General features: G+C 45.0%; 1 protein-coding gene across 4 annotated transcripts in view; it reads right to left on the reverse strand.

Annotated features, from left to right (window-relative positions):
- LOC120945452 (activating transcription factor 7 interacting protein) overlaps positions 1–13,035 on the reverse strand; it is a 278,332-nt gene that overhangs the window by 37,198 nt on the left and 228,099 nt on the right. For all 4 annotated transcript variants that reach the window (XM_040359610.1, XM_040359612.1, XM_040359608.1 and 1 more), the window contains 2 exons: positions 5,211–5,363; positions 4,261–4,443 (listed from right to left, as the gene is read on the reverse strand). In XM_040359610.1, the coding sequence (XP_040215544.1) occupies positions 4,261–4,443; positions 5,211–5,363 (336 nt within the window). The remainder of the gene's footprint in view (positions 1–4,260; positions 4,444–5,210; positions 5,364–13,035) is intronic.

A 13,035-nucleotide genomic window follows, 5' to 3' on the forward strand; every position in this document is an offset into this window, starting at 1 on the left:
AAGCCGTTCACCCTTTAAGGGCAAATCCACCAAAGCCTTCTTAGAGGACTGGTCTGCCGACCAGCATTTCAGCCACACAAGGCGGCGCAATACCACTGCATAGGCGGAAGCCCTGGAAAGCAAAGGGATCGTATCCATGGCCGACTCACAGACACATTTTAGACCCTGAACCAATTGTTCAGCCAGGTCCCTACAGGACTCGGAAGCGTCCCGTTCCTCCAGCTCCTGTAGCAGGAGCTTTGCCCTTTCAGTCAGAGTCTGACACCAGGGTCCCGGCCAGAGCCGGCCTCACCGCCGAACCCACAACAGTGAATAGGGAGCGGGCCACAGCCTCCACTCTATCAGCAGGGTCCTTAAATGCAGGAGCCCCTTCCACAGGCAACGTGGTGGCCTTAAAGCGGTGGTTCACCCTGCAGAACAACATTTTAGCATACAATTCGGCATTGTAGCGCGAGCTACAGTATGCCGGTTTTAATTTTTTTATCGCCGTACTCAGTGTAATCGTACATAGTAGATTCTGACTGCCCGCGGGGAATGGGCGTTCCTTTCAAGAGGGAGGGTGATTGACGGCCGGCTCTGGCACGTCACGCTCCCCGAAGACAGCCGGAGTAGGTCTCGGCTCTTCACGGCGCCTGCGCACAGACTATGCGCAGGCGCCGTGAAGAGCCAAGCCTATTTCGGCTATTTCCGGAGAAGCGTGACGCGCCAGAGCCGGCCGTCAATCACCTTCCGTCTGGATTGGAACGCCCATTCCCAGTGGGCAGTCGGAATCTACTATGTACGATTACACTGAGTACGGCGATAAAAAAAATTAAGACCGGCATACTGTAGCACGCGCTACAATGCCGAATTTTAGGCTAGAAGAATTTTTTTTTTATTTTAAAGGGTGAACCCCCGCTTTAAAGGGTATAAAGTGAAAATGATGAGCGCAAACTGAAAATCTAAAAGTGAATAAAGACAGTCTAAAGGACTGATAGCAATCTATTATAAACCTTAAACTAACAAAGCTATGAACCATAAATTACAATCCAAAAGGTGTGAATTAAAGTCCAAAAAACATATAACTAGTGCAATGGTGCATCAAACATAAAATAAGTCCAAACTCGATGCATATGGTGTAGCAACCGAATAAAAGCTTCTGCCCTTGGACATCAATGTGAACAATAAAGATGGATCTTCACAGTGGTTGAGCTCACAGAGCGCTTACCTCCAGTCAATGGATATTGCGTATCAACGAAATCCTCCAAATGCTGGGACGGGATCCAGGAATACTCTCTCCAGTCAGTGGATGATCGATGTCCACGAAATCCTCCTGGTGCTGGGATGGGATCTAAGGAGCGTTCTTTGTGAGCAATGGCGGTACCGGTCCAGGCACAATGGAGTCAGCTCACCAGGACAGCCACAATTGTTAGCAGGAGCAAAAATAGAAATAAAAAGCTCTCATCGTGAAGTGTGTAAGCACTTAGAAAAATTTAATCAGGATAAAATGTGCTTGCATCAAAGAAATGAAAAAACGCTAAAAACAGCGTCACTTCCGGTGGACGGTCAGGGTATCGCGTCACTTCCGGTCACGTCTAACCTTACGCGTTGCGTCATGTCACGTGACTTCATCAGAGGTTAGGTTTAGGTAGAACTTCCAGTCCTTCTCAGCAGTGCACAGCTTCTGCAGACAGGTTCACTCCCAAACTCCTTCACATGGTGGTGGCCTGGCTCAGTCTGGACACGGGAGGGTCCACTGACGGAAGAGAGACCCACTTTTTCAAAAAGTCCTCCTCAAGGGGGTAACGGGTTGCAAAGTTTTTTGGAACGGCAAAAACTTTTTGCGGTGTATCCCATTCCTTGTACAACATACTGTCCAAATAAGGAACACAAGGAAACACTTTAGCTGTGCGTGGCGGTTTGCGGAACCCAAAAAGGGACTGGCACGTCGGGTGCCTCCGCCACATCTCCAAGTTTCAGAGTATCACACACCGCAGAAATAAGAGCTCCAACAAATTCCTTGTCAGCAACTGACCCTGAAGCAGTCATCCTCACGGTCCTCGTGGGTTAAGCCTGCATACTCTGACACTACAGTACCAGAAGCAGCAATAGCATGTTCCGATTCTGCGTCAGAGACATTCCCAGAAGCAGGTTCAGGGAGGGGGCACTTTTTACCCCCCATCTGGGCACTAGCCACTTCAAAGCTGTCGAGAAAAGACTCCAGGACAGCCGATATTGCCTCAACAGATGTGGCAGGGGGAGGGGCGTCAAGGGTTAACTCAGGCATTGCTGGGGAAGAAGTCCCTGGTTCAGGCAACATAATGCCCCAGCGCTGTGTCACCCTTACTGCAAGGCAGAAAAAAACCCCACTGGCCACCTCCTGGCTGCTACACAGAGTATGGGGGCCCCCTGGGAACTCACCACCCCTCCCGGTGCAGCGCGGTCTGAGAGAAGGACAAGGTGTGCTGAGAAGCCGGCTGTGTTGCGTCTGTCCCCTCAGGCAGATTTGCGGTATTTTTGCAGTGCTAAAACGGTCACACGAGGACAAACGAATTCCAAGATGGCCGCCGAATGTGTAAAAAAACAGCATAGGACCACAAGAAAATGTCCGCCGAGCTATATAAAGCGCGACTTCGGCAAAATGGCGGCTGTTGCGCATTTAAAAAGACAGTGACACAGCAAAACAGCACAGCACCAAATTCACATCCCAGCACACAAAAAGGCCCTGTAGTGAGAACACACAGCCCCCTGCAGTGAACACACACAGCCCCCGCTACGCACACAGGTCCAGGTGTATAGGAGACCCAGAAAACCCCCCTCACAGCCGCTACCCAAATGGGAAAGGAGGGAGAGGAAATAAGGGATAGAGAAAAGCAGGGCAAGCCCTTAGTCGACCTCCCAGGGGAAAATTCCAGCCATACCCCCTTACCTGAGCAATGGGCCAATACTTACCCGTCCTGCGACCACCGGCTGGAGGTATGCCAGACAGAACCAACGCCTGCTAAACGGCATGGCTGTCGGCCAGACACTGTGGCAAAGCCATAAAAGACCGGTCATATGTGTGCCCTAGAACAAAATGTTCCCCGGCTGCCCCTGGAGCAACGGGGCCTGACGTGGACGTCCCAAAGCTGAGCTGAGGGCCGGCACACGCTCGATGGCCGAACATGGGGGGGCTACAAGAGTCAAGACCCAGCCTGTCACCCAGTCGGCTGTTGATAGAAGAATCACAGGATTCAAAAATGCAGGAACAAAATAATAAAAAGCGAGAAAAATCGCAAGAAAAAAATCTCCAGAGTGCCTGACCTCTCCTGTCGTTAGGCAGAAAAAAAAACTGAGGCTGCTAGAGCAGGGTGTGGGTTATACCCGGGGAGCCACGCCCCCTGGGAGGAGCTGCACTAAGGAAAGGTTGTCAACGCTTTAAGTGCTGTCAATTCTGCCTAAACTCTCCTGGAAGGAAGGTGCATAACCCTACTTGTCAAAGGATGCCGTGTCCGTCCATGAACGGAAGATAAATTTGGACAGGTGTGCTAGGTGATTTGGGTGGATTTGTGTTGGAGGGGGGGGGGGGGGGTTGTGCTACAAAAGTTAATATGGTATGGTGGGGGGGGGGGGGGAAATCTGTGCCAAGATCACAAATTCTTTATTGGGGGAGGGAATTGTGCTAGTAGAGATAATTGAGGGGTGTCTGTGCCAGGGGAGGGGATTCGGAATGGGGAGATAGGTTTGTGCTCGGAGGGGAGATTTGAGGATTTGTGCTAGGAGGGGCAAAGATTTGTGCCAGTAGAAGAGATTTCAGCAGGGGCGTGGATTTGTACTGGGAGGAAGTGGGGCTTTATGCTTAGGAGGAACATGCAGATTAGCGCTTGATTTTTTTTGGGGGGGATAAAGGCTAGAAGAGCAACATTTGGGGGGGGGGGGGGGGGGGGCTTTTAACAAAATCTAATAGTGCAGCTGTACTTCAAGGAATTTTAACGGCAAGGTGTTTTAAGCAGGGTCACATTTTACTGCACAAATCATTCATATGCAGGGAGTTTTTAGTTGCAAACAAAAGAATTTACCTTGAACTTAAGAAATGTTATTTTTTTTAACTAAAAAGATAATTACAGGATTAATAATTTGTTATTACAGTCATTAAGAAAATACTGGAGTGAGAAAATCTAGTTGTGACAAACCAAGCAACTTCAGATTTGTGCTGGCCAATTTGGAATTACTTGCATCATTCTGGTAAACTGAGCAAATGTCAAGGTTAATGTTCCTCCTCATACTATAGAATTGTCTTACCTCCTGCTTGTGGGGTCATCTGTCGTAGGTTCTGATTTTGCATGACAGTGTTACGTACAGGAGTCTGTACAGGGATAGTGGGCAATGTAGTTGTAGTGTAAACCATATGTGGCGCTCGAGGAGCTGAGGCCCTTGTTGCCGCTTGTGTTCCTGGCCGCTGTGTTATATTAACCGTGGTCTGAGCTGGAAAAAAATAAATAAAAATGGGATATCTTGTTTTGCAATCTCTGCATGTCTTTGCAACATGGCACAACATATTTTACAATATTAAGAATATAGTTACACACGGTAGTTAAGTCAGAGGAAAACGTTTTAATCTTTTATACTGGCAACAATGCATGTAGAGCAATGAGATTATCCTTTTCAGTTAATCAAAATGTGTTTTTAGGGGCAAAAAAAAAAAAAGCAGCAACATTAGCTTTGCCCTTTTCTTCTACAGAACAGGCAAGCCCAAAGTGTCCCTGGGGGAGAAATAAAAAGGCACGACAACCCCTAGCTGCTGTAATTTGGTGCTACTAAAAATTCTCCACTTTCAAATTGACGGTCATAAGTTTCTAAATCTGCCAAAATGTAAATGCATCCTTACAAATCACACAACGATAAGGTGTCCTCTACATTGTGTATTAAAATGTAACTGCAAGAACACAAGGTTATAACTCAACTAGCGGGAGGAAAGTTCAAAACTAATTTACCAAGTGTAAATGCTTTGACAATACTTCCAGCAGAGGTAGTGAGTCAGTCAACAGTAAGTGAATATAAACATACTTGTGGCAAACTTGGTCTTTTTTCTTCTGTCACACGATGTTTCTAATTTCCTGCGGTGATCGGCTCACTGCTTTTCAGAACAGAATCAGCTAACAATCTGCAATAACTTTTTTTTCCCTTTGAAAAAGTGTCTCTCACACTACATTATGTTTAATTTAGAGTAGAACAAAACATAAAAACAGTACCTGTTGGTAAAACATGTATAGTAGTTTGAGAAGATAGTCCTACAGGTGTGGTTGACTGAAGATTGTTAATCTGGGAGGGCTGTGACGGACGACCAACTGATTGGGATGGCTGAACATTTGCAGACACTGTTGCAGAGCTTGTCCTTCTTGAATCTAAAATCATCAAAATAACTGTAAGGGCAAGGTATAACTACCTGAAGTCTTCATACTCCTTCCCATAATTCTCTTTAAAGGCGATACGTCATTGGAAACCTTTGCAGTGCAAGCCAAACCGATTGTATTGCAGTGCACAGTGCTGACAATCTGATATGCTTTGAGATACTCAGCTACTGAGCATTAAGAGCATTTAGAAAAATCATGAAAAAACAGATTCACAGGGTAGAAAAGATTGATGATCATCCTTACATGATCTCAAAAGAAAGAAGCAGAAATCGGAAAGAGTGCAGTTACTGCTGGCTGAGCATTGGAGAAAGGTGTGTGTGTCTAGATCACAATACCGCCTGAATAAAATTACAGATATTGTTATAACAGTTTACAATTTTATGTATTTTAACTGTATTCAGCCATTTAGCATGTGTTTTACTTTAACACCTACATGTCCTGACCAAATACAGCAGAATCAGGTTAAAGATTTTTTTTATATAATTGCTTCTTTTCTTTATTTTTTTCCAAATTACACCACGTACACAAAAACAAATGACAATAAGAAGAAAAAATGTAAAAAGACATTTAAATAAAAATATCTACATACATTACATTACCCCCCCCCCCCCCATGAGCACCATAGGCCTCCCCCTCCTCCAATCCCCCCCCCACCTACAAGAGGCAGGGGGGGATACTAGGGAGAGAAAGAAGGAGGGGGGGGGGAAGGAAAGAAAGAAACAAAAAAAAACCCTCCCCTCCTTCCTCCCCCGTGAACCCCTAGATCCCGTCCCCTTATGACCTCCCCACGGCACAGAAGGGAGGAACTCAATACCCCCCTAAAAAAAATAATAAAAAAAACACTTTGTGCAGAACTTAATAGTCCTTAATTTCGTGACTTTAGTGCCATCACCTTATCTCCCCCCCTACCATGCGGAGGGGAGAAGTTCCATAACCACCTCAAAAAGACAAAAGAGAAAAAAAAAAATTTTTTGTGTATATTTTCTTTGTAATTTAGTGACCTTATTTTTGTGACTGTAACCTTTCTTTAAAAAAAACCCAATTCCCATTCTTATGACTCCCAAATACAATCCCTTAAGGGGAGCCCTCTGTACTTATCCTCCTATGTTGACTTAATTCATTATTTCCTCCTTTTTAGTGATCCGAATTAGTGCTGTGAGAAAAAAAAAGAGGAAAAAAAATAAAAAAAAGAAAGGAGGGGGAAGGCCCACGTCTCCCCTCTCCCCATCTCCTCCCCCTCTGGCGCCCCCAAGGTAGGGAGAAAAAAACACAAAAACTAAAACACCTAAAAAAAAAAAAAAATGTTATCTGCTGTCTCACCCTTCCCTCTCCACCCGCCCCTGAGCCTCTCCGCCTTAAACTAATCCTTCCCTATTTCGGGAGAATAATATATCCACCCGGCCCATACATCCTTGAATTTGTCCTGTTGGTCCTTGACCGTGTGTACCCATCTCTCCGCCTCCATTATCCTCTCTACCTCGATTTTCCATTCCATTATATTGGGGACTTTAGATTGTTTCCAGTATCTAGGTATCAATGCCTTCGCTGCATTTAATAGGTGTGGTGTGACACTCCTTTTATAGAACTTCATAGATAATGGCATTCCATGAAACAGGAAATGCAATGGGGATTGCTCAATAGGTCTTAATGTCAATTTTTTTATCCACGGGATATCTCCTCCCAAAATCTCCTGATCTTGGGACACTGCCACCATATATGAAGAAATGACCCTCTTTGATTGCAACCCCTCCAGCAGTTGGCATTCATTGATGGATAGATCTGAGCCAGACGGGTCGGTGTATGGTACCATCTAGTCAGAAACTTATACGACATCTCCTGTATATATGAACTTATTGAGGACTGGTGTGTTATTTCCATCAACCTATTCGATTGATCCGCTGTAAATTTGAGGCCCAACTCCCTTTCCCATTCACGCATGTAATATGGGATTATCTTATCTTGTGCACTCTGAACCAATCTGTGCATCCGGGATAACATATGGCCTGGTTCCAAGCGGTTAACACACCACTCCTCAAAAGTAGTCATGGAATTTACTGATCTAATTTGGTGTTTCCATTTATTAAACAGGTCTGTCAACTGCCGATATTTCCATTCCATCATTGGTACCTCTCCCTGCTTTTGCACCAACTCCCTTAAGGAAAGCAATTCCCCAAATGGGGCCACCTCTGAACAATTTCCTCCCCACCCCTCTAAACTACCCTTCTCTTCCCCAGGGGGGAACCATGGAAACCCCTCCAAAGGAGTAATAGGCGATATTGGAGGAGCAAACTTTCCCGACTTATTCATTCTATCCCAGATAGATAACGTTGTTGTAGTTATTGGTGACACATATTCCGATAACCCCCTATATACGGTCGGGATCCAGGGTGCTCCCGCCAAATCCCTTCCTGACAGTGTTTTCTTCAGGGAAACCCATATTTCACCCGAGTCATGTCTCCAGTTCATAATCCGAACCAGGGCCATGGCTCTATAGTAAAGTACCATATCTGGGAGTCCTACCCCCCTTCCCTCTTTGATCTTTTTAGAATATCATATGCCAGCCTGGGATGTTTATCCCCCCCAAACAAATGTCCTAAAAGCTTTATTTGTTTAAAAAATATTTGTGGGAGAGCTATAGGGATGGCATACAGGACATAGATAAGCCTTGGGATTATACTCATTTTAAGGGCACTTACTCTCCCAAACCATGTCAATGTAAATCCATCCTTCCTCCTCGTAGAAACGCGATGACGTCACTGCACGCCGTAACCCAGACGCGTTTCGTCATACGATAACTTTTTCAATGGGATGAAAAAGTTATCGTATGACGAAACGCGTCTGGGTTACGGCGTGCAGTGACGTCATCGCGTTTCTACGAGGAGGAAGGGCTCCTATCCATGCCGGCCGGCATCTGTTCCTTTTATGCTGCTATTACATTTCATTGATGCAAGTAGATTTTATCTTGTTTTAATAAATACCGTTTGGACGTATTACACCATGTGCTGCTTTCTTTCCTGCAGTAGCCATTGGCTCCCACTGCGAGGAGAGAGCAGGGCACGAGTTCGAGCTTCACCAACAGTGTCTATAGACAAAGGCAGAACCAGCTTTGGATCGAGCCCATGTGTGTGTTCCACCATAGGAAGCAGTTTCATGCAGTGGCACACTGAGAAAAGGGGGAGCCAGGAGAGGAAAAAAAAAAAAAAACTTTAGCCTGAGAGAACACTGTTTCCATAGGCGTGCACAGGGGGTGTGCCGGGTATGCCTCTACTCTACACTCGAATCCAGGGGCAGCTCCAGGGAAGCGCTTTGGTTCACCCCATCCCTGTGACCATCTCAGTCACCAGGTCAGCCCTCCACTTTCTCCCCTGGCTGCAGTGTTCCTCTAGTACCCCGCGCACACAGTATCATGAGGCTTGCAGTTGGCGTGACTCAACTGTGCAGTATCTCACCAGGCTGAGGTAATGGGCAGAGAGTGGGTGTGGCAAACTCTCCCTCCTACACATGTGGCTGCTCGAGCAGGTGAAACCAGAAAGGAAGCGGAGCAGATGGCAGCCTGGGAGTCTACCTCCAGCCATGTGATAAGTGGATGATGGGGAGAAAGGGGTTGTTTACATTGATAAGTGTTTATTTACCCCCCTTTATGCGTAAAGATTTTTTTTGCCATTTAGCACTGCGCTACTTTAACAGGCAATTTGCTCAATCATGCAAAACTTGAAGCAAAAAGTTTAATTTATTTGTCTTATGTTTTACAAAAATAGAGCTTTTTGGGGGCATTTGATCCCCACTGGATTTTTTAGATCAATGAAAAAAAATAAAAAAAATAAAAAAAAAAGAAGACTGAAAAATGTTAGTTTTGTTAAAAAGTTTTGCAAATGAAAATCTTTCTTCATAAATTTAGGCCAAAATGTATGCTGCTTCATTTCTTGCCGATACCTGGCTTGTTAAACAGCAGGCTGTATGGTCTTGGCCACCGTGCTGCAGCTCAGTTTCATCCGGGATTTTTTTCACACCAATATTGCTTATAAAACAGTGAAGGTCATTTTTCTAAGCAATAGTGTTAGATGTCAAGAGGGTAGTTCTTTCCTTCATGATAGCTTAATGTCGACACGCAGTGATTGGCTACAGAAAATCACATGGTACATGTAAGCATGTGATAGATGTGGGTTATTCACAGCATCATAACAGTAATCAAGTGGTCATGAATGGAAACTAATGCATGGCAGTTGGCTTACATAAATATCATGTGATCACTATGATTGGTCATACATAGCAATTACATGTTTTCCCGTCCGCTTATAGCTCACAAGAAAAAGCAGTCATGGAATTGTGCCGTTACACGCCCCAGGGGGCGTGCTAGTTTGGGGTGCCGAAATTTATCGCTGCATGCGACCGGCAAAATTGATGTCGGGTGTGACGTCATCCCGACTTGCCCCTCCTGGGAGAGTGATCCAAGCACGGCTGTTATTATAATAGTTGTTTTATAAATGCAGTAATCTATTAAGTGCCCACCGTTTTATATGTTTTTTTTTTTTTAAATACATGCAGCTCCATACCTCATTTAGCCTGTGTATATACACTGTATATGCCACTCATGTGACTGCCTGGTGTCAGCCCCGCCCACCTCTCTTCTGAACTGATAGCTACAGTCAGTGGAGCTACAGTCAGTGGGCAGGGCTGAGAACTCCTACTGATGCCAGGAGAGACGTGTTAGGAGAGAGGCGGGAGCAGACCCCCGGCAGTTGAATGTGGAGGGTGTGTTTGGTGAAGTTATTGCTTTGTCCTTTAACCACTTAAGCCCCGGACCAATATGCTGGCTAAAGACCCAAGGTGTTTTTACAGTTCGGGACTGCGTCGCTTTAACAGACAATTGCGCGGTCGTGCGACGTGGCTCCCAAACAAAATTGGTGTTCTTTTTTCCCCACAAATAGAGCTTTCTTTTGGTGGTATTTGATCTCCTCGGCGCTTTTTATTTTTTGTGCTATAAACAAAAATAGAGCGACAATTTTGAAAAAGAATTCAATATTTTTTACTTTTTGCTATAATAAATATCCCCCAAAAACATATATAATTTTTTCCCCCTCAGTTTAGGCCGATACGTATTCTTCTACCTATTTTTGGTAAAAAAAAAAAAAACGCAATAATCGTTTATCGGTTGGTTTGCGCAAAATTTATAGCGTTTACAAAATAGGGGATAGTTTTATTGCATTTTTTTAAAATTTTTACTACTAATGGCGGCGATCAGCGATTTTTTTCGTGACTGCGACATTATGGCGGACACTTCGGACAATTTTGACACATTTTTGGGACCATTGTCATTTTCACAGCAAAAAATGCATTTAAATTGCATTCTTTATTGTGAAAATGACAGTTGCAGTTTGGGAGTTAACCACAGGGGGCGCTGTAGGAGTTAGGCTTCACTTTGTGAGTGTTTACAACTGTAGGGGGGTGTGGCTGTAGGTGTGACGTCATCGATCGTGTCTCCCCTATAAAGGGGATGACGCGATCGATACGCCGCCACAGTGAGGCACGGGGAAGCCGTGTTTACACACGGCTCTTCCCGTTCTTCAGCTCCAGGGACCGATCGCCGCACTCGAGCGGCGATCGGGAACTCGCGGTCCCGGAGCTTCGGACCGGGTCGGGGGAGCGCGCCGCGGGCGCGCGCCCCACGGCTGGGTACAAGTACAGGACGTATATATACGTGCTTGTGCCCAGCCGTGCCATTCTGCCGACGTATATGTGCAGGAGGCGGTCCTTAAGTGGTTAAAATGCACATGAGATCCCAGGCAGCCTGGGATCTCAATTTTACTTTGATGAATAAGACTATCAGCATATAAATTTAATTTGTGAAATCACTGTGGGACAATATTGCTGATTCATGTAGCGCTGCCTACACATGATCTAGGTTGTGTGTGCTTTACAATTTTAAATCCATATTCAATTAACAGAAATTATATCCATTATAGTAAGCATAGCACACATTTCAAGATTGAAGACCCTGGACAAGTAGAATCACCTATTTGCACTAACAAGATTCCTGGAATGAGTTACATACAGTGTATATAAAAACTCAACACACCCCTGTTAAATTGTCAGGTTTCTGTGATGTAAAAAGAATTACAAAGATAAATGATTTCAGAATTATTTCCAAGTTTAATGTGCTTGCAAAACTATACAACTCAGTTGAACATTAAAACTGAAATCTTTTAGGTGGAGGGAAGAAAAAAAATAAAATAAAATTCAATATGGTTGCATAAGTGTGCACACGCTTACACTAATACTTTGTTGAATCACCTTTTGATTTAATTATAGCACTCAGTCTTTTTGAGTCCATCAGCACGGCACATCTAGACTTGGCAATACTTGCCCACTCCTTTGTTGATTTGGATGTAAGCTTTGGGTTATCAGGCTGAAAGATGAAGTTCCTCTTCATGTTCAGCTTTCTAGCAGAAGCCTGAAGGTTGTTGTGCCAATATTGACTGGTATTTGGAACTGTTCATAATTCCCTCTACCTTGACTAAGGCCCCTGTTCCAGCTGAAGAAAAACAGCCCCAAAGCACAATGTTGCCACCACCATGTTTCACTGTGGGTATGGTGTTTTGATGATGTGCAGTGTTTTTGCGCCAAACCTATCTTTTAAATTATAGCCAAAAAAGTTCAACCTTGGTTTCATCAGACCAGAACACATTTTCCCCACATGCTTTTGGGAGACTTCAGATGCGTTTTTGCAAAATTTAGCTGGGCTTGGATGTTTATCTTCGTAAGAAACAGGCTTCTGTCTTGCCACTCTACCCCATAGCTCAAACATATGAAGAATACGGGAAATTGTTGTCACACGTACCACACAGCCAGTACTTGCCAGATATTCCTACAGCTCCTTTAATGTTGCTGTAGGCCTCTTGGCAGCCTTCCAGACCAGTTTTCTTCTCGTCTTTTCATCAATTTTGGAGGCAAGTCCAGTTCTTTGTAATGTCACTGTTGTGCCATATTTTCTCCATCTGATGACCATCTTTATTGTGTTCCATGGTATATCTAATGCCTTGGGAATTTTGTACCTTTTTCCCCTGACGATTCCTTTTAACAATGAGATCCCTCTGATGCTTTGGAAGGATGGAAGAGGCTGGGGATGGAGGAATACATGGCTAGGAATATAAGGCTGAGGAGGCTGGGGATGGTGATGGAGGAATTCATGGATAACAAAAGGATGGAAGAGTTCAAAGATACAAAAGGTGGTGGTGGGGGGGGGGGGGTCGAGACAGAATGAGGATGTTAAGATGTCCTGCAGGTGAGGAATATCAGAGGTAGCTGTGCTGTGTACATGACAGGTTTGGGGGTGTGATGTCTCCTCCTGGAGTCCTAGCGATTTCTGTATAAACATTTTATTCAAGTGGAGTGCCACCCAAAACTGGTACCCAGCTCCCACTTCTACTCGGGCTGCCAAGCGGCCCCTCCCTCCCTGCATTCTTCTAGGACACGTCACAGATCCCAGAAGATTGCCTGGCACATACAGGACAGCGCAGTGAATATGTGCACCGGGCTCTGAGGCTGCAAGCTGTCCCAACCAGATGCCCACAATAGTATTGCCAGCGCCTCAACAGGCGGGGGAGAGAACGGAGGATTTGGATGGCCATGTCGCTGGACTGTGGGACAGGAGAGTGTCTTTTTA

This window comes from Rana temporaria, chromosome 7 (assembly GCF_905171775.1).
Source record: "Rana temporaria chromosome 7, aRanTem1.1, whole genome shotgun sequence".
NCBI lineage: Eukaryota > Metazoa > Chordata > Amphibia > Anura > Ranidae > Rana > Rana temporaria.